This window comes from Zootoca vivipara, chromosome 4 (genome assembly GCF_963506605.1).
Source record: "Zootoca vivipara chromosome 4, rZooViv1.1, whole genome shotgun sequence".
Taxonomy (NCBI): domain Eukaryota; kingdom Metazoa; phylum Chordata; class Lepidosauria; order Squamata; family Lacertidae; genus Zootoca; species Zootoca vivipara.
The window spans coordinates 65,544,886-65,570,657 of NC_083279.1; the positions used below are offsets into that span (position 1 = coordinate 65,544,886).

General features: G+C 41.4%; 1 protein-coding gene across 1 annotated transcript; it reads right to left on the minus strand.

The window, feature by feature from the left end:
• Positions 1 to 2,521: 2,521 nt before the first annotated feature.
• Positions 2,522 to 21,161, minus strand: LOC118085157 (suppressor of tumorigenicity 14 protein-like). Its single transcript, XM_060273996.1, has 16 exons — positions 21,101 to 21,161; positions 20,136 to 20,260; positions 17,634 to 17,901; positions 17,505 to 17,543; positions 14,500 to 14,746; positions 13,555 to 13,697; positions 12,650 to 12,747; positions 11,070 to 11,182; positions 9,751 to 9,884; positions 8,359 to 8,463; positions 7,661 to 7,774; positions 7,066 to 7,185; positions 5,150 to 5,333; positions 3,647 to 3,921; positions 3,013 to 3,149; positions 2,522 to 2,694 (listed from the first exon to the last, which is right to left on the minus strand). Exons 1-16 carry the CDS (start codon positions 21,159 to 21,161, stop codon positions 2,536 to 2,538), a joined length of 2,322 nt encoding a protein of 773 aa, XP_060129979.1. The 3' UTR covers positions 2,522 to 2,535.
• Positions 21,162 to 25,772: the final 4,611 nt, after the last annotated feature.

Genomic DNA, 25,772 nt, shown 5'->3' on the forward strand with positions numbered 1-25,772 from the left:
GAAATATTACCAGTCCACTGACTCTCAAAGTCACACCTGCTTAAGCAAATATTCCCCTGATCTCCAAAATAAAACCTCCTCTTTTGGTTGTTCTTTTAACTAGTGTAACTGTTACACTGTTTTAAGTGGCTTGTTTGCTGCACTTTTTAATTAATGGATGTTTTGATGAAGCTGTTTTATTATGTTTTTTAATCTTGACTAGCTGTATTTATACTCATTATTTTGCTGTTTGTAAATGCCATGGGAATATCTTCTTGAAATGAAAGGTGTCATATAATTTCTTCTGAATCATCACTATCAACTGAACATTACATCTTGGTTTCTCTTGATGCAAATTTGTCCATGGTATCCTTTATGTTTATTTGGGAGGATACCATGAGTCATAATCTTAGATATGTTTGGTCACTGATCTGATACACTGTATTCTTCTTTCACTATTCCATTCACAGCAATATGCTCCTTTTTAAGGAATGTCTGCCCATGTCAACATCCCACAAGTTCCTCTATGTCTGAAATCCAAAAGAAGAGGCAATCTTCTCTTTCTGTAGTCTTCCAACAGTGGCAGACCTTGGGGGGTCTCAAATTTCAGCGGCTCCCTGTGCAATGCCAAAATTTGCTCCACCCCACCTCTCACCTTCTACTCTCCAACATAGTTACGGTGCTCCCTAGACTCCGTGTCTTAAACCCACCCCTGTTCACAAAGTTACTGAGGTATAAGAGTGGGCAGTTGCCTCTTGGCATATTCAGTATCATTCAAAGCACACACAACCTGAAGAACTACCCACCATTAAAGGAAAGGATGGGACTACTAGCCATGGTGGCTATTCTCTGCCTCCACCATAGACACAGTATAATTTTAAATATGAGTTGCTGGAAACCACCAGGCAGGAGAGTTCTCTTGTACTCAGATCCTGCTTCAAGGCTTCCCGCAGTCCTCCACTTGGCCACTGTGAGAACCAGATGCTGGCCTAGATGGGCCTTTGTCCTACTCCAGCAAGGCTCTTATGTTCTTTAGTGTGTGTACATTGCTTTGCATTCTGTGGTGAAAGAAAGGCAGGTTATAAATAAACATTTACAGCCATAGTCCTCTGGTGAAGTCCTTTTGCTTTTATTTTCCCTTGCTTTGCTTCTCAATCTCCCTTGTTTTTGTGTATAAGGCTCCTAGATCATTTCCTCTCCAGGAACTGACCACATGCAGACCTGCTTATCTTCAGCAAGGTTGCCGCCTCCTATGCCTTCAAATCATGGAACATATCACTGGCATTCTAAGAGCTACTGGTGATTTAGATTACATTTGCCAGGCCAGAAGCTGTGCTTTACAAACAAAATTAAAAACAGGGAGCTTAAATACAAGGTGTAATGTGAATAGTCTCAGTGAAATGAAAGTGGCTCTTAATGCTAGCAGGAAGGACACAGTTTGATTGTACATAAGGAACTTGACAAAACAAGGATGATGAACAGACTTTTCATTCAATCTGATGGAACACTCTCTTTGGCTTAGCTTGTTACACAGTTAGCTAAAGGTCCTATACAATTCATTATCTAAGCTAACACTCATATTACCAGGAGTTGATGATGGGTGGATGAATAAATAGTTTAAAAGTCCACTGAGGAGAGCAAAATAAAACAGGAACTCTGAAAGAATGAAGAATCTTGTGGCACCTTGAAGACCAACCATTTTACTATGGCATAAGCATTTGTAGGGTAACAGCCCACTTCTTCACTGTATCTTATGTATGTTAGCCTAGGTTACAGGTGTAATACCCACAGTGACATCAGAAGAAAATGAAACATAGGAAGAACAGACAGTGATAACTTATTAAAATAACTCATCACTGCATTTCATTTAGCTTTGGCCTCACTGTTTATAATCCCCTTCTTCTTCCAACAATTAGTATCTATAGACTTGTAACTCTGATGAAGTGGGATATTGTCTGTGAAACTTTATACTTGTTAGCCTTTAAAATGTTGTAAGAGCTTTTGATGTTTTTGCTGCAGCCAACCAACACAACCACCTTCTTGAAACTGACAGAGAAGGGAAATTGGAGCTTCATCAGTCTCTAACTCCCATCCCCAAAATTAAAGCATCCTTTATTTTCAGTATATTTGGTATCTTCCAAAGGTTTTCATACATCTCAGAAATGGACAATTTTTTTTGTCAAGGAAGAAGAAAGCCTGAATGGCTCTTAACAGCAAATCATCAAAAGCAAGATCAAAGTATAGGCAAAGCAGAAAATGCATCAAAATACTTGCAGGCAGATACTGATCAAATGTGCTACTCCATTTACCCATATGTACCTGTTGATGGAACACCAAGAAAATCAACAAAGACAGTGAAATAAACCTTGTGGTTGTGTTCATATTGCTCTTTGCAGTGGGAAACATTCATTGATTTTTGTCTGCTTAAATTTTATATATATTCCATATGTCCATACAAAATTATCAGTGATGTTTCTCCTTTATCATAGTATAAATCCTGTTTGGTTAATCAATAAGAATGTGTGCATACTTTTGGCTTTCTCCAGAACTCATCTGTCATTTTGTGTATTGACGGATCCAGTCATAAAGGGTTGTGATCTTGGTGTAAACGCCAGGGCGATTTCGCCGACCACATCCTTCACCCCAGCTGACAATGCCTGTAAGGTACCATCTGTTCCCTCTTCCTAAACAGGCTAACGGACCTCCAGAGTCACCCTAAAAGGTAGGATAGGACAGAAGCCTCACTTTTTGCTTCATTGCATAACTAATAATAATAATAATAATAATTTTATTTATTCCCTGCCCTTCCTGGTTCAGAAACCGGGCTCAGGCCGGCTAACAACAAATTTAAAACACTTAATACAACATAAAAACATCATAAAATACAGTATAAAAGCATGAATAACATGCCTCTGGATAATGGGCCTCTGGATCCAACCCAGAGTTGTCTAAGAAAACATTCCTGAAAAAAATAATTTTGAAAGGACTGGTGTACAAATCAGTGTCACTTTTCACAATCATTTTCCACTTTACCTGACATGCGTCAATGCCACCATTAAGGTTCCCAGCACACAGCATCCGAGAAGTAATCAGATCGTCATAAAGCTTGTTACAAACACTCTGATCAATTATTTTCACCTTCGCTTCTTGCAGTGTTTTTGCAAGTTCACCTACAACAACAAAACATTATATGGGGTGAGTATGATGGTTCTGGTTGCAAAGTGATAGGTGAAAAAATAATAATCAAGATCTGCCTTAGATCTTTTAACTTTTCCTTGCCTATATGTTCCCGGAATAAAAAACGATTGGCACAGCACATGGTGAATTAAACTGAATAAAGGTTAATCTAATTGAACATTTCCAAATCTAAGCATATTACCTTCCTAGTGGCTTCTTAAATTTACTATCCTCTAAGAATAAACTGAAATTAAAGAGTTCCATCATTTGTCATTGAGGATATGTAGTTAGAATTGCCACAAGTGATATCCAATTGAGCTAGGCCGTATACCTTAAGTTCTATTAATGTTATTTATTTTATTACATTCATTACACTTCACTTTTTAGCCAAGAATGGATCCCAAAGTGGCTCACATTTACAATCCACAAAAAGGTACAATATATTAGGATGCTTGGCATTTGCAAGAAACATATCCAGAAATGAACATACTATTTTCTTTTACGGCTCCCCAGCCAGTTACATAGCAGACAGTTCCATAAATTAATAGTCTACGACTGCTTGGTAAACATATGGGCTGTACCAGCTCATTGAAGAATACTGGTGACTCCATTTCCAACAGGGCAATGTCATAGTCTGAGATATATTGGTCATAATGTGGGTGAACAATAATCCTTTTGATCGATCTCATTGCTACGTGATTATCATGGTTTCTGTTAATGACCTTTATACCCATATATGCTGTCCAGCCAGATGCTATAGAGTATCTGAAAAACAACAAAGCGTGCAGTTTGCCATGTGCTCTTCTTATACGAGTCTCATTCATTTGAATGGGAATTGCATAATTTATTCATTTTATTGTTTGTATTTATAGCTCAGCCTTCACCAAATTGTTCAAAAGGCAGGTTACTAACAAACAAACAAACAACAAACACACACAATGCCCCCCCCAAACTCCACATAATCAAACCAAATACAAGTTCTAATAAAATCATAAAATAAAACAACAAAACTAAGAAAATAACCAAAGTGGACCACAGTTCAACAATTGAGCAGGAAGGAAGATTCCATTCAGCCCAAGGCCTAGACCTTGATCAATCATTTTTTTAAAAACCCTCAAGCTATCACAAAATACACCTTTGGGGAGGGGGTCATTCCACAACCTAGGTCACCACAGAAAAGGCCCTCTTATGTATCTTCATCTCTCAGTCCAGGGAAGGCAGCGATACTGTCAACATGGCCTCTCCTGTTGATTTTAATACCCAGGCAGCTTGGTGCAAGAAAAGCCACTCATTCAAATATTTGGGACCCAAGTTGTGTATATGTCGGTGTTGCCACCTTTAATTGGGCTCCATACTGCATTGGCACTTTCAAGACTGATGAAATGGGTGTTGCATAGCCTCCAACATCCAGGTGATCCAAATTATAATGCTTGGGGGTTTGTTGGTCCCAAGCTTTTGCAAGAGCCAGCTGACAAGCGCCAAAACACCTTGCCAAAAGGGGGCACATTCCAGGATCCAATAAGAAGCCGGGGTGGTTTCTGTAATTCCTCCTTAAATTAGAATGGCTAAGTGCAGGCGTCCCCAAACTGCAGCCCTCCAGATGTTTTGGCCTACAACTCCCATGATCCCTAGCTAACAGGACCAGTGGTCAGGGATGATGGGAATTGTAGTCCAAAACATCTGGAGGGGCGAAGTTTGGAGATGCCTGGTTAAGTGGTATGGTGTCGAGCCATGAACAACCACCAGCAACTGTGCTACTGCATTCTGCACCAGGTCACCATTTTCAAACCCTCTTCAAGGGTAGCCCCACTTAGAGCACATTGCAAAAACTAAATCTGGAAATAATGATTCTAATCAGAACAACACTGAGAGGATCTGAAACAGACTGGGCTGCCTCCAAGTGCTACAGACATGGAAGGCAAATCTTGTGGTTACTGTACACCCCTAGTGATTACTTATCAGTAATGAATGCTTCACATTATATAATGCGTACCTTATAGAATCAGAGTCCTGAAAGCAATGGGCAGCAGATACCAGCCAACTATTTGAAATAATAGATGCACCACATATATGGCCATATGTTTTTAGCTGCAAGCTGGCTTGCCAAGGCCACTTTCCATACTTTGCATCTTCACCGCCTACAATCCTGGGCCTTTTTACCTGACTTCTTCCACATGCTAAAAACAAAACAAAACACGAAATACATATGGAGGTTATGTATGTAAAAACAAAACACTCTACCAGTCATGCAGTGCAATCCTGAACAGACTTTCTAGGGCGCAAGTCCCATTTAGTTTAAATAGATTTTCTTTGAAGTAAATCTGCTTAGATTTGGACTGTAGAAATGCAATTGCACTTACATGAAAAAAGGCCTACTAAAGATCCTGGGACATGTATCTTTCATGTAAAGGGTTTATGACAGGGTTAGGTTCCTCGAGCCTTCCAGATGTTGACTTCTTACTCCTATCAGTTCCAGCCAGCATGGTCAATGGGCAAGGATGATGGGCAGAGGTGGATTTAGGGCAGCATGACTGATTTTGTCACACTACGCCCGGAGCCTAGGGGGTGCCACAGGGCGGCAGAACTAGGATGTAATGAATTGAACAGAATGGAAGATGAGAGGCAGAGGTTATCCACTCCTTGTTGAGGAACTAGCCCTATAAATTTTAATTTTAATTTTTTCTTTATACCTTGCCCATCTGGCTGGGTGTCCCTAGCCCCTCTGGGCAACTCCAAACAGAATATTAAAAACACAATAAAACATCAGTCATTAAAAACTTCCCTAAACAGGGCTGCCTTCTGATGTCTTCTAAAAGTCAGATAGTTGTTCATTTCATTGACATCTGATGGGAGGGCATTCCACAGGGCAGGCGCCACTACTGAGAAGGCCCTCTGCCTGGTTCCCTGTAACCTCACTTCTTGCAGTGAGGGAACCACCAAAAGGCCCTCAGCACTGGACCTCAGTGTCTGGGCTGAATGATGGGGGTGGAGATGCTCCTTCAGGTATACTGGGACAAGGCCATTTAGGGCTTTAAAGGTCAGTACCAACACTTTGAATTGTGCTCGGAAATGTACTTGGAGCCAGTGTAGGTCTTTAAGGATAAACCCTAATTCAGAGCCATGTGTGTCTTGCAGTGGACACAAAGCTCTCACACTTTGCCAATTCTTACTTCAGCAGAGAAAACAGACATGTCAACACATCCCTTTGAACACATAGAGCTACTCCTTCCAATTAAATGACAAGAAATGTTATGACAACTCGTAGAGCTCCTTTTCCCCATCAATGTGGGGATTTCTCCTGTGCCTTCAATGTATCATTGGAGCAAGGCACTGGTTTTTTATTTCAGATAAAGTTTTCCTGTTCAATTGATTTGAAATAAAGTTATTTGACTATGCTAGCTGGGGCTGATGGGAAATGTAGTCCAAGAACATTTGGAAGGCACTATGTTGGCTATATCTGTTGGAAGGCCTTTATGTATGATGAGAACCTCAGTACAATGGCTAGAGACTCAGGGAGGAGAAGTGGGGAAGTACCAGGACACAAGTTGTGGTAAAGCTTTCGGCCTGTAGAAGAGATTGATAGCAACTGGAGTAAGACATAGTAATGACACCCTTTCTTCTTCTCAATCCCACTAAACTACAACCCTTAGGAATTACTATATGAGAACCTCTTCTCCTTACTGTACTGGACAGATTTTGAGCTCCCATGTAGGCCTGGGCCATCAGGACAGAGCATGGAGCAAAGAGATAATATAGCAGCTGTGTCAATGATGAAAAAGTACCATATTCCTAGATATTGGGTACCTAGGAGCTCCATGTGCACTTTAGTGTGTACACAGTCCTGATCTAGTTGCTGAAATACACAGACGCATTTCAGCTCACTTTGTTGTTCACTCGTCATTGACTTACCACAATTCATTTCATCAGATCCATCTGCACAATCTCTTATTCCATCACATTCTGGGCTTTGCTTTATTGGACACTTTCCATTTAGACATTTATATGCATGCTGTGAACAACTTCTATAGGCTGAAAGAATATAGTGACAGATGAGAAACATAGTAATGTATGTTTTAGACATATTGCATTAAGCAAGCATAAGATAAATCAGAAAGAGCTGTCAGGAAGGGGCAATACACTATACCTGGCATCCCATCAGTGGCATTCTTAGTGCTTACTGAGAGAGGGAGGGATGCAGCAGCAGAGAGGTCAACACCTACAGAGATGCACCAGTGAGAGCACTGGATTAGCTCTGCTAGTGTGCCTGAGCTACCAGCATCACCCCTCCCTTGCTCCTACCCCTTTTCCTCCGGTAAACACTAGTGAGACCACTATGATAGACCAGATGTGTGGCGGCATCCCTCCCTGCCAACTGCTCCTGCAGTAAATAAGAGTATGGTGCATATCAACATAACACATGAGAATATGATGCAAGAATGCCCTACGTTGCTGGCATGTTCGTAATTCCCATCTCAAGTCTAAAATTTGTTTATGTTGTTCTTACCGCAATTGTCTTCCTCCTCATCACTCTCACTTTCACAGCTGCCATCTCCTTTGCAAGGCCTGGAATGGTGTTTACACTTCCCATTGCCACAATTAGACTTCACGGGATTACAGCCTAGGGAAGAATTTTATCACCAAGACTGTGGCATTTCATTCAACAGCAGATGTCCCCAGAGAGCGCATACCCACTGCCATTACTTCTTTTAAATGAACCCTGGGAATTGTTGACAACCTAACAATTCAGTTAGAGGGACCTAGTCCCACCTGAAACAAGTCCAAACCCTGGACTAAAAACTAGGAAGTACTATTAGACCAATATGAAATGAGAATATGTCCCAGTAAAACATGGTCTTCTAATGCAGTAGACCAGGAAAATTTACTTTCTTCAGCATCACCACTGCTTATTTTGTTATTCAAAGTTCTTTATATGAAACAAATCTCAATTCTTGACTGAGCTGTTAAAACACTAAACAAAATGAAAGGTATTTTTAATAAATGAATGGTTTACTGAAGGGGTCTGATTACCTGTAATGATATTCAAGCTCTATATGCTTAATAGCTCTGATTTTATTTATTTATGCCATGACATTTATAAACTGTTTGATAGTTTAAAACCAACCAACCCTGCAAGCTGTTTTCTTTCCAGCCAATGCTTTAAACTATAATTACAATATTCTAATTAGCTCATGATGAACTCACCACAGTTTACCTCATCACTTCCATCGGCGCAGTCTTTCCACCCATCACATCTACTGTTTAAAGAGACACATGTTTTGTCGGAACATTTAAATTGCCTAGGACAAGCTGAAAGAATTGAAAAATATCAGACTACCATAGATAATCATGATGACACTGAGTCACAGAGTAAAATTCTGTATTGGATTATGACTGCTGAGTAGGAGAAGATTTCTCCCAAACCCACTTTGGTGACAAGGGAAAACATATTAGAATAGCTATAACCTTGTACCAGAGGACCAAAGTCAAATGGTAATGGACATAACCCTTAGACTTACCCCATCTCTTCCCACCATGCTCCTACAGACTCAGCAGAGGCTAGAAGTTCTGGCTAATTTTGCAGCCAATAGCAGCACTCTACCAGAAGCATTTAGCACTAACAAGGCAACTGCGATCTTACAGTATCTCAGAATGTGAGACAAGGGATTGTGTGGTGCCCATTGTTGGACTACAGTTCCCATAAGCCCAGCTAACATCACCAATGGTCAGGGATGGTGGCAGATTAAATGAATCCCATTTCCACTGCTGCAACTAGATACAGGACATACACATTGATAGATGCAGGAAGGAATCCCGCATCTCCAAGTGAGACTTCTCTGACACCATCCATCTCTTAACCCAAGCAGAAGACACAAGGATCTTAGCTACAGAGGGTCCCACCTTTGTCTCTGCACCTAAAATATGTACCAGCTAAACAACGTTTTGTGGCATGACCACTGACATGGAGTCACAGAAAGGTTATGAATGCTGGTGAGCTCCTTAGTTCAGCCACCTTTGTTGGTGACTGCAGAGCACTCCACTGAACTTATTAGTATGGCTGGCCAAGCATTTATTATTAATCCTTCCCTGAAGGATATGAGTCAGCACAAGGAACATAACAGTCTTTGGAGATAAATGACTTTTTAAGTCACTCATCACACTGCCCGTATCTTTCTATAGCAGCCAAACAGTCCTCCATCACCCACAGATTTACCAACCCATTGAGATCCAGTGTGGTATAGCGGTTAGAGTATTGGACCTGTAGGACCTGGGCGACCAGGGTTCAAATCCTCACACAGCCATGAAGCTCACTAGATGACTTTGGATGGCTTTGACTATTTGTTTATTCACAAGACTTCAACCCACATGTATACCCATCATTAGGGGTAAGCATTTTTCTAGCAAACCGAAAAATCAAACATTTGTTGAACTTTTAATTGTAGCCTCAAATCTGCTGACTCCTCCTGCTTCATAATAGGGATAGACATAGGTGTGAAGGAGGCACATTTGGGACAAGCTAGAAGAAATGTGCTCATGCTCTATCAGTAAATTACCATGATAATGCTATTAATACCAAGGGCATATGTGTCCACTTACGGTCTGTGTGGCTGAAAGCTCTGAATTCAATATAAAAACCCCTGTGTGTGACCAGTTCATCTGAATGGAAATGGATGGCCACTGAATAGCCATATTCCTTGACCCTGCTGCCTTCCCCAATAGGTTTACAATATCTGATAAGAATAAAACACAACAAAATTACAGATATATAATACACCACTATAATAGAACTAACCAAAGAGTGTATTTACAGTGCTTACTCAGACGTAAGCCTCATGGAATTCAATGGGACTCCTAGGTCAATAAGTACAGGATTGCAACCAAGTGCAGCAACCATAAGATAGTGATGGAGAGATTCTAGAAGTAGGGTGTAGAAGTAGGGTCAAGGGAAGGGAAAATAAGTACCCCACCACCAGGGCTGGCATAGTTCTTTGCTTTGCTTGGTTTGGCGAGGCAGTGGGAAGGTGATGGAGAAACCAGAAGGTCTTTGGGCCCAAGGCCTCCCATTTTCTTCCCACTGCCTTCAGCTCACTAACAGTGCAAGAGTAATAGCAGTGGAGCTTTCTGTGGAAAGGGGTGTCCACAGCATCCTATGGTCTCTCAGCTTCCATCGCAGGCAGCACAGGACTGGTTCTCTTTTATTGCATTCATCATAACTTGTCATTTTGACAACTTCTCATGACTCAGATTGTGTTACAGCTGTCACTATCAGAATTCCAGTCCAGATTAAAAACTCATCCATGTTAAACATTTAAAGTAGTATCATGCCACTTTTAACAGTCATGGCTTTCCCCAAAGTATTTTAGGAACTGTACTTTGTTAAGGGTGCTGAGAGTTGTTAGGGGACCCCTGTTCCCTTCACAGAGCTCCATTATTCAGAAGGAAGAGGGGGTGGCTGTTAAACCACTCAGAGTCAGCTGAAATTTGGTCCCATTGTGGTAGGGTGCCATGTTTCCTACTTTTCCAAGACACACCCTCTTTTTCAGAGGTATAATTTCTGTCCGGGTAGATTTTTTTTAATTTGCCAAAATGTATCCACCTATACTTGCTTGATGTGACATAGACATAATGAGTGGTCTTCTCTTCTCCTACCCCCCTCAGCAATATATCACAGCTTCTATAGCCTACATATAGTAGGGACATTTAAAATGAGAGTCGTCATACTGTCCTCTTTTTTGCTCTTCAAAATATGGCAACCCTACAATGTGGCAAAATGTGGTCAGTTTTTCAAATTTTATTATTCTAATTTTACTTACAACCCTTTCCTTTTTAAATTATCTGTAACCATAAACTACTCTTCACCTATGGATGTCAACATAGTTGTTTCCAGAAAAGTAGCAGAAAAGGTTGTAACTCACCTGATTCCATCAATTTCCAACCAGTCTTTATCACATCTATTGGATCCAGGGGACGGTTCCTGAACTTGTATTACAAGAATTTTTAGCAGCAATCTATATCCAGGCAGCGGTGCCTAAAAGGAAAAAGCATGGGGAAGAACATTTATTATACTTTTTATACTTAAAAACAACCTGTGTATTGGTCCTAAACACATGAACAGTGCGATCCTGTCCGGTCTACTGAGATATAAGTCCTACCAAGTTCAGTGGTACACCCAGGGGAGTGAGCATAGAAGGTATGGGAAACTTGTGTGGCCATCCAGATATTGTTGGACTACAGTTCCCATCATTCCTAAGGCTCAAGTTGGCTGGGACTGATGGAAATTGAAGTTTACCAACATCCAGGGGACCACAGGTTCCCCACCCTAGATTATAGAATGGGGTCTAGTACACACATACCTGGGACTAAACTCCCCCCCCCCACAACTGAGCATAGGCTGGATAATAAGGGAAACAGACCCCCTTCTTTGAATGAGCATGAGATTGCAAGGTGTTTATGTGCCCCGATTTTCCCACTGCGGAAAGTACCGTATTGGCCCGAATATAAACTGCACCTTTAAAATTGGAGGGGGGGGGAGAGAGAAAAAAATACCTGAATATAAGCTGCTCCATTCCTCACTGCTCCTGGCTGTATACTGGGGGGGGGGGCTGCGCTGCATTGCTGCCGGCCTTTCCCTTCCTCGCTCTCTCCCTTCCCAGCCTTGGGGGAGAGGATGGCCGACTACACAAGGGGCGGGTGCCGCTTTGCCACGCTCCTGGCTGCATACCGTAAGATTGCGAATATAAACTACACTTTAACTTTTCATGGTCAGAATTTGGGGGCGAAGTGAGGCTTATATTCAGGCCAATATGGTATTTTTAAGCTCTTTGCCTTGCTTACCAGGCTCTGGGGAAATCTTACATGGGTTCTGGAGGCCTTTGCAAAATGTAGTGATATCTCAGGTGGCCCAGAGAGATCCCACAAGGGCCTCCAGAACCTGTGTGAGACATTCTCTGAGCCGAGCCTGGTAAGAAAGTCTGAGAGCTTTTAAGATCTCCACCTCGCATGTGTTTCATTTGTCCAGTTGCAGCTGGACAGCTGCCAAGCGCGTAAAGCTGTGATCACAAATGTTACATGTGTGCAAGATGTGAATTGACTGAAATAGGGAATGCAGTAGGATCATGAATGCTACCCTGGTCTCTTCGAGGAAGATTAGGACACAATGTTATAACAATCCAAAATCCATGTTAGGCTGATATAATGCCTATTTCTCCTCGCCACACAAATGATAATCACATGTCTGTAAGATCTGTCATGTCATTTAAAATTCTTACTTCCTTCTGTTTTCCCTAGACTCCTTGTTTTAGAAGAGCTTTTTTTTGGGGGGGGGAATCAAGTTTTTAAAAGATCTTCATTAAAAAGTTCCCTGTCAAGCAGAGGCTTGACAGGCATATGTCAAGAATGCTTTGATGGTGTTTCCTGCTTGGCAGGGGGTTGGACTGGATGGCCCTTGTGGTCTCTTCCAACTCTATGATTCTATGTTCCTTCTAAGAGTACATACTCTAATAATCCAGTGGCAGTCAATATTCGGTGGATAGTAACTTGGGTAGTATGGAGAAATTATAGTCCCATTCCAAGAGATGTATCGACCGCCGCACACTAAGGAGAGAATAAAACATAACATTATTATTCTGAAGAACTGCTCATCTCTTGTTGTTATGGAACATGGGGGGAAAGCTCTGCTTGAAGTGAATTGGAGGGTTTTTCCCCTATGCAAGTAGCTGTTATGAGGTGGTAGAGCAAAAAAGAATTATTATAGGCGGGTAGGATTAAATTCACACACACATTATTGTCAAAATATAGATCAGGTGTGCTGCGTGGGCGATCTGATTTTTTAAAAAACTGCATTTAGTGCACAGTTGTGGAGCTTATAGAACATCTGGCTTTGCCCTCAGGAAAGAAAGAACTGCATAGAAATAGCTCTCTCCACTCTGCTAGGCCAAAGGGGTTCTTCCTTTCTCATTGTGCAAGGGAAAACACATACAAAGTACAGTGATTCAATTATTTTCCCCTACGCATCATACAACAAATGGCATTTGGAACCTGCTTCACTGATTTTCAGAAGCTGGTTGTTTTGCTGCTCGGAGAATATGCTTTCATAGTGATGATATGTGGAGGCAGCTCAGTTCGCCACCATCCGCTTTGAGGAAAATTTGCACAGATTTGTATACCTTTGTAATTAGAAGGGTGACAGAATTAGTATCCCCACCAAAGCATCTTTCATCACTTGGCTCGCTCTTCTCAATGCCATTGTGAACTTGACAGAGCCACTGTCCCAAGTCACTTGAATCACGAGTCATTATTCCCCATTTCAAATCCACATAAATATTTCAAATATATCACAACTACATGTGAGCCATCAAAAGTAATTCACAAACCAATGCTTGGCATCTGGCAACTACATACCAATTTTAGGAACCGCTTGAAAATATGCATTCAATATATTGCTCTCTTTTCTTCGGTCCAATGAGAATGTGACCAGCATGACATTACTCGATGAAGTTAAACGTATAACTGGGGAAGTCCAGGCCCCAGACGACCCACACCATCTGAAATACATCCAGGCAGATTACAAAGCTGATTCGGAGAGCAGAAAGCCTCTACCACTGCTACACGTACCACCCAAGGGGCCTTGGGGCACAGGGTGCTCTATCCCATGTAACAAGAGAGAGAGAGCGCACTGCTTTGTGTCTATAGAGCAAACTTTTTATTTTAATTTTTTATATATAATTCTTATTAACTTTAATAATTTACATTTCAAAATATTCATTTAAACAACCTTAAACCAATGGCTTCCCTTCTTCTCTTTCCATGGTTCATTTCACATACTGTACATCCCTGCATATTTTACATAGACTAAACCATTCCGTAATCCATTGCTACATGCATAAAAACGTATTCACACTGTTGGATTTATCTTAATGCTACCAGCATTTTTAAATGAACACAGTTTTCACCCATGTATTCAGTAAACATTTTCCAATCTTCTTTAAACATTCTTCTTGTTCTCTTATTCTATATGTTAAAACTGCAAGTTGTGTGTATTCCATCAGTTTAAATTGGCATTCTTCTTTGGTTGGGACCTCACTCATTTTCCAGTTTTGGGCTAGCAAAACATGGGCCGCAGTAGTAGCATACATAAATAATCCTTTTTGACACCTGGGAATTCCCCTCTGAATTATCTCCAACAAAAAGGACTCTCTTTTTTTGAAAGGTACTTTTAAACATTTTTTTCAATTCATTATATATCATTTCCCAATACTATTTTACCCTTTTACAAGTCCACCACATATGATAAAACGTACCCTCAACCTCAATACATCATGGAGCAAACTTTGTAAATGCTCTTACCTTGTAATGATCTTGTTTTGCAGAGGGAGAAGGAAGTCATACGCGGATAGCCTGTGAGATGCACAGCTCCCGGGAGTCTCGCCATGCAAGGGAACAACCACTAGTCTCACAACATGGTCCGATGGAACTCGCAGCCTCCACTGATAAAAAGATCTCTTAGGATTCATCAGTGTTAAGGTCCTATTATTACCAGGCTTTGCATAGAGGTCAAAGGCCACTGGTAGACAAAACCAAAATAGATCAGTGGCTGAAAAGCAGAAAAGCAAAGAAATGAATCCAGACCCTGTCAGCCCAGATCCCAGGGACCAGATGTCTATGCCACAAAAGGCAGGCTTGTCCATCCCATCAGACAAGGACTGAATACGTTATGAGACAGCTCTGTGCTATGCTCTCACTCCATGAAGTTGTCCTCCTTTGGGACAAGGCGGAGACACAAAGGAGATGAAAAAGGATCTACACTGGGCACCTGATTAGTGGCTAGAAGACTTGAATTTCTGTGTACTAAGCCAGCACCTTTCACTAGATAATTGAATGCAGAGCAGCTCTAAGTGAATCAACTAATGGAAAAAGCAGGTGAAACACATCAGCTTTAGTAGAGCACACAGTTGGAGACAATTCCTCTTTCTTACAGCACTATCTTAATCACAATTGTCCAGAAATCTTACTAAGGTTTATGGGGCTTACTCCCGACTACAGCTGTAGCCTTAAGCTAAATACCATAAACATCATTTGTATAATACAGTGGTACCTCGGTTTATGAACACAATTGGTTCCGGAAGTCTGTTCATAAACTGAAGCGTTCATAAACTGAAGCGAACTTTCCCATTGAAAGTAATGGAAAGTGGATTAATCCGTTCCAGACGGTCCGCGGAGTAACCGTTCATAAACTGAAGTGAACTTTTCCATTGAAAGTAATGGAAAGTGGATTAATCTGTTCCAGACGGGTCCGCAAAGTACTTAAACTGAAGCGTTCATAAACTGAAACATGGGTGTAATTGGTTCCGGAAGTCTGTTCATAAACTGAAGCGTTCATAAACTGAAGCGAACTTTCCCATTAAAAGTAATGGAAAGTGAATTAATCCGTTCCAGATGGGTCCGCGGCGTTCATAAACCGAAAATTCATAAACCGAGGTGTTCATAAACCGAGGTTACACTGTATATAACTCTTCCGGCATTAAGTTCAGTATGAGCTTCACCATACCCATTGTGCGGATGAGGAATCATGATTGACTTGTCTATAGATGTCAAGGCCAACAGTTTAACTGTTAGTCCACTAAGCCAAGCCAGCTCAAAATTTCTCCGATCCATAAACCATGTCAGCATATTGGTCGTCTTCCTTTTACTTTATCCAGAGGTTAAGACCACATTGTGGCCCAGCCAGCAGGACTAAATAATTACGGTTCTTCTCACATATCATCCCATTAATTACAGTCATATTGTAGGGACAAACCAGCTCAGAACTGATCTGCTGTTATCATGCCATAATCTTTGAGCAGCATGCTTCAAGGCACAGCAGCAATTCCAAAGAGAGAGGGAGATTTTTGTTCTTATCTTTGGTGAAGGGCTGGAGCAGAGATCAAGGCTTCTGGCCCAGAGCTCCTACTCAGATGACATCTGTGCAGGTAGCAATACATGGATGGAGGGAACAGTACTGGTCTTGTTGCCCTCATTCAGGAGCTGGCCAGCAGGTGCACTCCTGATAATCTACTGCTGCCACCACCACCACTGTCTTCCACATGTTGAATTATCTAGCAAGTTCTTAAACAGCCTTTATAAAAGAAGCAAATAACTCAACATACCTCACCTTTTGAGAGTGCAACATTGATTTAAATTGGCCAATTATGCAACTGACAAGTGGGGCCTGTAAGAAAAATGCTGCAGTGTGGAGCTCTCCAGCCAGCTCTCCATGTCCTCTTCTAACATAGTCCATTCCATTTCCCCCTCTCCTCAGTTTTCAGTCACAAGTACACATAACTGTCAATCAGCTCAGTACTCATTGGGCTCTTTGGGGTTTTGTTCTCCTTATGTCCCTCCTCCGCCTGTTGTATTATTATTATCCCTCCCTCTTATGCATGTATGGTGCTATTTTGGCAACATAGGGATCCATACACAGACTTTAGTTTGCCAGTGCTATAACACTATCTACTGAGAAACCTTGAATGGGTTACAGCCCCAGATTTAGAAGATTAGGAGAGGGCCCTTTGGAAATGCTTAAATAGTCTGGATTCGTATTTATAAGCTGAAAATAGGGATGCAGAAGAAATTTGATTTTGTTTGCATTTTAACAAGGAACTACATAATTTGCATTTCTCAAACCGCAGGGTGAACCAAAACACAGCTATCCTTCAACATTCTCACTTTTCAAAATTTTGCAATCCAGTTCTCCATCTGAACTCTCTCTCTCTCTCTCTCTCTCTCTCTCTCTCTCTCTCTCTCTCTCTCTCTCTCTCTCTCTCTCTCTCTGGCATCTGTTAGGAGAGCATCTTTATTAGTGGACATCTTTACTGTATTAGTGAATATAACATACAAAAAAGAATTTGTAAGGGGAAATTGCTTGCATAAATATGTATATTAGTTAACACTGTATGCAAAAATGTGTTTATTAGGATAAATTCATGTCATGCTAAAGGGCTGGTGAATTTTCATCAAGATTTTGTGAAGATTTTTGAAAGTGGCAAATTGCTGCAGAAATGTGGAGAGCTGAAACGAATAGGTCTATCCATCCTTACAGACAATGGTTGCAATTGACTCAGAGTGCAATACTTTTTTTTCCTGCAGAAGAAGCCTTGGAATGAAAATGAGTTGCATAGGAGTCCAAAGGTGGTCTTGAGCAACCCTGTTCATTTCCATGACTCTTGAGTGGAGATGTTCCTCTTACTCACTGAATCCTTTAGGTTCAACTTAAGAGCAAGCACTGATGATGCAAAAGAAAGTTGTGCTAGAGCAACATTTGAAAGATTGCTAATGGTGTGCCATTGGACAATGGGGACAAACATAGCTCTTACCTGCTTTCAATGTCACATCATAGTCCATAGAATCTGAAACTAAAAATGATGAATAATCCTCAAAATTAGTGGCATATGCATTCCTATGAATTATTGGAACTTCTAAAGAATATTAAAAAATAACGTTACCAAAGAGCTCCATGGTAATAACATCAAAATCCTCCTCCAAAGAATATACTTCAGCCGTGCTGTTATCAGTTGGAGGTGCCCGTTTACTGAGTATTTGCTTTTGCTTCGTTGAAGACAGATTTTGAATTGAAAGAACCATATCTTGTGGGGCCCAAAATGTACTCCAGTAATAAGCTCGAAGGCCACTCTTCCCTTCACTGGAGGAAGATGACAAAATAAGATTGAAGAAGAGCATTGGCTTGGAGAGGGATGTCTTGTTCCTTTCTGCCTGTGCACAAGGGTATAAGGGCAGATTTGCAGCACATAGGGAGAAGTTTGTGAGTTAAATGGGGTCAGACATTCAAACTACAAGCACCAATCAATCAGTGCTCACAAAGACCTCTTTTTCCCTAGGGAGATTCCTGCTCACGTAAAGATGGTTGTTTACTATTCAGATCCTGCACTTCACCATAAACTAAGGGTGAAATGCAGCCACCAACAATGTGGCAATGTACATCTGCAAAGAGCTGGTGAACTGGGAAGTCCTTGGTTCACATTTAACCTCAGTTGCACAAGATTTATGTGACATTATACATGGCTGCAGACCCGTTCCTGTCTATTCTGCATCTAGTGTGCTCCCACCATTGGTTTGGGAAGTGGTAGAAACACCAATTTAGCCACAATCCTTAGGTATCCTGCCATTTCTTCTGAAATATTACGCTCTGATATCCATCTCCCCCCTCAAACAAACAAACAAACAAACAAAAACAGCTTTGATCCAAACAGAGAAAAAGAGCAACCTAGCTTCATTTTAAGCTGCTAATGTTTACCCAGCCCAAGTCACCGTCTCTCAGCCTCATTCCTCTCATGAGGCATAATATTCATTTTGAGGTGGGAAATGTCTTTTGATTGTGTTTAGAAGGTATACAGTGGTACCTCTGGTTACAAACTTAATTCGTTCCGGAGGTCCGTTCTTAACCCGAAACCATTCTTAACCTGAGGTACCACTTTAGCTAATGGGGCCTCCCGCTGCCGCCGCCGTGTGATTTCTGTTCTCATCCTGGGGCAAAGTTCTTAACCCAAGGTACTACTTCCAGGTTAGCGGAGTCTGTAACCTGAAGCGTCTGTAACATTTATGCAGCAATGGCATAAATGAGCTGCAATGAACTAAGTTTCATTGCTTTTGTATATGTTCTTTGACTCGGGCAGCAAATTGTCTTAGACCAGCGCTAACCATCCACTGACCTTCACATTCACTTCCCCTGCTTAGACTATTTCAAAAAAGGCTCGTGATTCATCTTAGATGGAATGGGAAGTTTATTTAGAATTCCAGCCAAAGTCTAATCTGAACTGGAATAAGACTAAATTCCTAATGAGATCCTCCACTTAACTTTATTATCTTCTGATTCTTGAGAACATGAATAGAGAAGACATCAAATGCCTACAGTCAGAAAGGGGGGGTTTGAAATTCTGGTACTTACCTAAAAGCAGCAATAACAGATGTCAAGTAATAATTCCCTAAGGCAGATGATCCATACAATTCTGGAAACTGAGAGTTAAACGATTAGAAAACTAAATATAAAGAACAAGTCTGTAAAATATACAGTTTTTTAAAGTGTCCCAAGTAACAAAAACATTTTCTTGACATTGTTTTATGTCTAGGACAAGTAAGTTGGTAGCCAGCACTGGTCAATTCATTTTTACAAGGTAGCATGATACTGATTCTTCATGAAATAGCAGTTACTGAATGACAAAAATCAGTATGGATTTAGACTATTTAAGATCTCTGTCATTTCTGGCTTCTAATCAGGTCATGGGCCACTCATGCAACCCATGCACAAAGCAGCTTTGAGGTACCGGGTGAATTCAGTTGGGAAATGCAAGCTAACAGAGAGATGCTTTGTATTTTCAAGCCTTCTGTTAGCACGGAGCTAGAAAAGTGTATTGATCTCACAAATAGAGTAAACTTGGGAGCGAAGTGCAAGAAAGCAAGTATTGTTGTGATGGAAGAGGGAAATTGAAAAGGGGGTTGCTTTAAATATAAACTAATTGTCCGAAAATCTCCACAAAGAAATGCACTAAGGCAGCAATCGTATACAAACTTACTAGGGGCTAAGTTGTATTGAATTCAGTGGGGCCTATTTCTGAGTAGGCAGAGGATATATATGAAATATATACTGTGTAAAGCAGAAGAAGACACAACTCTGCTTACAGGAAATGGAACCAGAGAGTGTGTTTGTTTTTCTATTTTCTAGAAGGCTTAAGATATTTCAGTTCCTGAAGCATAACGTCAAAGTGGCACGCTTGTTCAACAGCAAAAATATGAATTGACCACTTTTTGGGTGGGTGTGAAAAGTACCACCACAACCCTCCCTTTAAGGCAACTCAAAAAAGATAGGCGCATGTTCCTTAACCGTGCCTCAGCAGGTCTAGTTTCATCAGCAGCATATTCCGAGTACAAAACCTATCGAATGAAATTTGAACCAAAATGTAGTCCCTTATATTTTCTATAGGCAAACTCACACAATTCTGGACAGCTTCAGCCTGCAATATAAATGTATGCGATTTGGGGTGCATTAGGTCACTTGTGTAGGTCAGGTTAGGAATTTCTAGGCTTCCACCAATGTAGATGAAAGAGAATGCAGGAGCTGAAAAGAAGGGAGGGGAGATATTAGCAAAACAAAAACAGGTTAATTCCTGCTTTGGAGGGGAGGGAAGGTTGCTTAAAAAGGCATCAGACTAACTCCCATGTTACGGTAATAGGAAGACACTTCCTTTTAATACACAACATCAAATCAAAGTCCACTGCAAGGTTTTATTCAAAAAATATCATCAGATGATCTTCAGTATTCAAATGGAAATCCACTTTCACTGGATTCAAATGAAGACTCAACTATCAGATGACTCTGACTTTTGTCAGTGCCTGCTTATAATATTCTCAAGTGATCGAAACGGTGTACGTAGGACTTTCTTACACACACTGCAAATGTTTAACTTTGAAATGTTATTGCTTTTTATTTGTATGTTTTCTAACTTTTTTTTAAAGGTTCAATCTAAATTCATACCCAAGGGGCAAAACATTTAAATTACTTGGCTTTGCAGATGGTGTAGGATTAGCATTATTTGCAACCCATAGATCCTGAGTACAGAGTGGAAAGCAGATCTGTTAAAGGAAAGCCTCCCAGAGTGGCTGGGGCAATCCCCAGATGGGGTACAAATAATAATAAGAAGAATAGTTATTTCAGCACATAGGCTCTTTTTTGTTGGATTGGAACTACCGTACTATCTAATGAGTTTAGGACAAAAACACCAAAAACACAAGATTCTCATAGTGTGCCAAAACTAGTTGGTTATGAACATTTGTCATAAACACGATACATCATTGACATCGTGGAACTAAATAAAAACCCATTAAAAATAGTTTTAACATTAACCTGCTTGAAAAGCAATGCTTATAGAAATTAAAAGCTTGAAATAGTGACACTTACATAACGTATAGTACAGCACCAGCAGAATCACAGTGACCGTCAAAGAAATCACAGGTAACATTTGTAAAATACATCTTTTCCAGAAATGAAAATGCACTTTTTGGCCAAAAGAATGCTTTTGACTCGCAATATCTTCTTGTGAAGCCTGGCTGTGGTGAAAAGGCAGACCCTGTTCAAGAAAGAAGGAAGAAATCGGCAAGCAAATTGGGGGAAATGATTCTGCCTTTGCTCAGCTGACAAGCGAATTAATCACTGCATTATTCATGAGCAACTTACAAGCGTGTTAGGAAACTGAATTGCAATTTCTTACCAGTCCAGAGAGAAAATGTGAGTCACAAGGAGTAGGTATGCTGTATATAACAGAGAGGCGCCTGGATGGGAAAGACCTCATGGTGATGCTTCCCTGGTTTGTTCTGCCGTTCTACATAACAAAATCCTGGAAGCAACTTGGGCTTTTGTATTAGGAACCTCAGGGGAAAACAATGTCTTTCCCTCTTATTGTTGTCCTTGGTTGTCCTTTGCTATATAACTAAACAGCCTCCCGGCTGAGCACCTGTGGTTCAGGTAGTAGGTGGGAAGGAAAATAAGCCATCCAGGCTGTAACTCTTTCTTTTCCAAACCGGGCAGATGAGATCAGGTTTACACAAAAGGAATCTGGGTTGAGATAGCATCTCCTTTGAAAATGGACAAGTGAGACAAACCCCAATGCTATTCATGCAAAAACTCAGTTTTAGATAGCAGCGCTTTACAGCATGTGCACCAAGCATTTCTTAAAACAAAGGGAAAGGGGAAAGAATATCGGCTGTGATGAGCAACTCTGACAGTGACTGAAAAAGCCTGAGTGAAATCAAAGGAACTTACTGACCCTTTTAAAATGCTTACATACTTGCAACAAAACCAAGTGAACCAAGAACAGTAATTAAGAACACAGAGGGATTTTGTTACAGTATGGTTACGGTTGAGGGACGTATTTAAAAGTCTGAAAACCTTGCACACACTTTACTCTTTCAAGTCGAACTTCTTGGCTTCTTTGTTTACAGGACATGGCACTGGTGGGAGGGGTGTTTAAATGATATAGGTTGTTTTTGTTTTAAAACGGCTTCTGAAATGATGCTATTCTTACCCTCGCCCCACCCAAAAAAGAAAAAGAAAATCTATCAACAATTTAGTTAAATTAAAAGCCTATGATGAACACACTAAAGCCCAAGGTCATCTAATATATAGCATAGTTGCCCTGTGCCTCTTTGGCATGCTAGCATGCTTTGATGGTATGATAAAATCTGAATCACAACATTTTACTGGCATTTGTAGGTATTCTTCACTGTGCTGTGGACTTTCAAGCAGGAGAGGTAGTAAAACGGTTCCTTTCTTGACGGTTTAATACAAACATCCCCAAACTGCGGCCCTCCAGATGTTTTGGCCTACAACTCCCATGATCCCTAGCTAACAGGACCAGTGGTCGGGGAAGATGGGAATTGTAGTCCAAAACATCTGGAGGGCCGAAGTTTGGGGATGCCTGGTTTAATACCAGGACATTCCCCCTGAAGGCAGTGAAGGGTAGTAATACACACCATAAATTTGAAACATGTTTAAAGCATATTGCTTCTCCTGGGATTTGTAGTTTACCCCTCATGCAGCTACAGTTCCCAGCAACCACCGCAAACTACAGCTCCCAAGATTCTTTGGGGGAAGTCATGTGCTGTGAACATATGATGTGTGTGTATCCCAAGTTAACTCATTTTACTTTACACCGGCGAATAGGTCTACTTTGTCTTGTATCCTGTTGTAGCAGGAATGTGGTTCATAAATGTGTAAAACAACCACATATTAGGATCCATGTGGTCATACTTCTGCTCAGCCCTATTTTAGAGACTCAGGATGGCTCAGATTCTATAAACACCAATCACTGTAACTAGTCCAAAAAAACGGCATAAAAGAAACGCCAGCAAGTGGGACCTGCAACAAAGTGTTGGCGCATTCTCCAGCCAGTAATTCCTTTCAAGCAAAGTACTCTACTCCCCATCTCCCTATTTTCTTTTCCAACTACGGTAACTATCTACATTATGTGGCTATTGACTATGCTCCGTTATTGCTGGGCCATTTGTTTGATTTTTGCTGGCTGGTGTTTTATGCCCCCCCTTTATGTATTTCTGCAAAACTTGGTATTTCCCCAAGCATGCTTCTATTTTCTTCTTTCCCAGCAGCACTTTGTTGTCTGCAAATCCTGGCAGCCCTCTGAGCTGAGGTCACTTTCTGCAGAAGTGATATTTCCTTTATCCCAAACCGCAGCTCATCCACACTTCTGCTTGTTTCATGCCTAGAAAGCACGTGTCCAAACTGTTTCCCGCTTGCCCCATGCTTTCTAGGCATGGATCTGAGCTGTTTTGCCTTTGCCTCACTGATTCCCCCCAGAAAAATCCACTCCCCAGTGCTAAATCATACTGAACATCAATCCAGAGAAAACCCGATTGATGTTTGTTCCAATTCAGCGATGAACAGCAGGTTTTCCATGGGGAATGTGGTAGCGCAAGCAGAAGTGTGGATAAACCCTCAGAATGGTTACTAAAAAGCTTTAGGGGAAAAGAAGTCCTGGCCTTCTGGCCTCCAATCGTATCATGAGATGAGCGAGTTTTTAATTGCCACTGATGTCTATCGCTTGCAGAGCGTTCATTACAGTCTTTTAGACTTGCACTTATGTATGAACTATTATTTGGTTTCTCAGCACTATGTCGGTGGCACCTGAATCGGAAGGCCTTTCCACTGAAGAGGTAGACATCAGATGATGTGTTTCAACTTGGGAGTAATCTTTCACATCTACAAGTCATCCCTTGAAGTTGCCTTCATGTGGGTGTATAAACCAGGGAGGGAAGCAAGAATTGTAAATTCTAACTTTGATGGTTGGACAGTGTTCTCGAAGCTACGAACATGAGTTTGACCAAACTGCGGGAGGCAGTGGAAGACAGGAGTGCCTGGCGTGCTATGGTCCATGGGGTCACGAAGAGTCGGACACGACTAAACGACTAAACAACAACAAACTTTGTATAGTAAGGTAGTTTCAACACATAACCATCTCTATCCTCCGTCCAGGCAAGCAGGAAGCATGATCAGAATTCAAGAACACATTCCAGCCCAGCAAAAACACCTGGGGAGCTTGTGTAGCAGAACAGGTGAGGTGTGTCGCTGGGGAGAAGTGTGGTCTGGAGCAAGTCCTGAGAGCCAGACACAGAAGTTTGGAGAGAGGAATTGTTTCCATGGGCTTGAAGTTCCCCACCCCTAGTAAAAACTGGAGATAGGCAGTCAGGTCTTGTATCTGCAACAGTGGCCAGAGGAGAAATGACTGATGGGAGGAGCGCTTAGAGATGAAACACCATGGTACACCTGTACCGGTAGCAGCAAAACTGGACACCTTCATCTGCTCCAGATGCAATAAAACATTTCTCTCCTGTATGTTTCTTCAGCCACAGCAGGCACTGTAACTCTCCAACAGTTTGATTTCATCCCTGAAGGCACTCTTTCATTGTCTCCTGAGACAGATGGATGCCAACAAGAAGTATAAACTATAAGAAACACAACTGATTTGTCCTAAGGCGTTCTGAAATGAGTTGTGTCCCTTTCCATGTTGCATCCCTGAATAAGGTTCCACTTTCAAGTTTTGTCTGGGGGAAATGACCCAACTACAGGCATTGTGAGAGCCCAGTGATTAATCTCCAAGCTGAAATGTAGCCAGATGGCAGTGTGAAGAGGAGGTGGTTTAGGGGAAAGGGATACTTAACTTTTCCCCCAGAGTATCCCCCCAAAAAAAAATCAGCATTGCCTTTCTCAAGCAATATTTCCTTCAAGAGGGGAAGAGATTTGAAGATGGTGTCTCCCTCCCCATATTTTACAGCGCCTGTGGTTGCATGCTGGAAATATAATAGTCACAGACATCCTGTGTCATGCTGTCAGGGGCTGGGCAGAGGAGGAGGAGAAGTGGTGGAGACTGCCTCCCCATCCCGACACTTCCAGAGAGGAGGAAGAGGAAGACAGTATAGATTTACAACAGTGGTTTGTGGGAAGTCACAGCTCAAAGGCAGATGAGGGGGAAAGTTGAGAAATAATAGGAGAGGAGGAGGAGGCAGAACCAGAGCAGCAGCTGGCTGACACAATGTCATTAGAAAGCATTCCAGACCCTCAATCTCCCAGAACCCGGCGAGACTTAAAAGTAGGAGAGCAAAGAGTTCAAAGACAGAGGGCATGTAGCAGCACCTGTAGAAGTGACAAATGAGGAGGTGGAAGAGACAGGGGTGGAGATTCACTCGGGACAATGCCATTATCCAAGAGGCTGGGTTCTATAGCCTCTCTCTGTAAATATTGAAATAAAAAAGGACGGTAAGAAATTTTCCATTTTTAAAAATACTTTCTTGGGCAACCAGCCGGGAGCTGCTGACAGCATCCTGACACATGCCTAGTGTTGTAGTCTTATAAAATATTTTTCCCCTACATTTGATGCAAATAACCATTAAAAATATACCAAAAATTAAGTTTTTGTGGTATCACTTGAGAATGAGAAAGGCGGGAACCTAGATTTTTCAAGACCTCTGTACAATTCTACATATTGAGCATGTGGTCGTGCCATTCATTCTGAGGCCATGGGTGTAGCAGACACAATGACAAACTGAAAACACCGCTAATC

Excerpts from the sequence above, each read along its gene's own strand:
- LOC118085157 (XM_060273996.1), bottom strand. The coding sequence starts at position 21,161 with ATGTTACCTGTGATTTCTTTGACGGTCACTGTGATTCTGCTGGTGCTG. Across the intron at positions 7,775-8,358 it reads AAGTGATGAGGTAAACTGTG|GCTGTAATCCCGTGAAGTCT; the intron begins GTGAGTTCATCA and ends ATTCTTCCCTAG. Across the intron at positions 3,922-5,149 it reads CAGGACTCTGATTCTATAAG|ATACTCTATAGCATCTGGCT; the intron begins GTACGCATTATA and ends GTTGTTTTTCAG.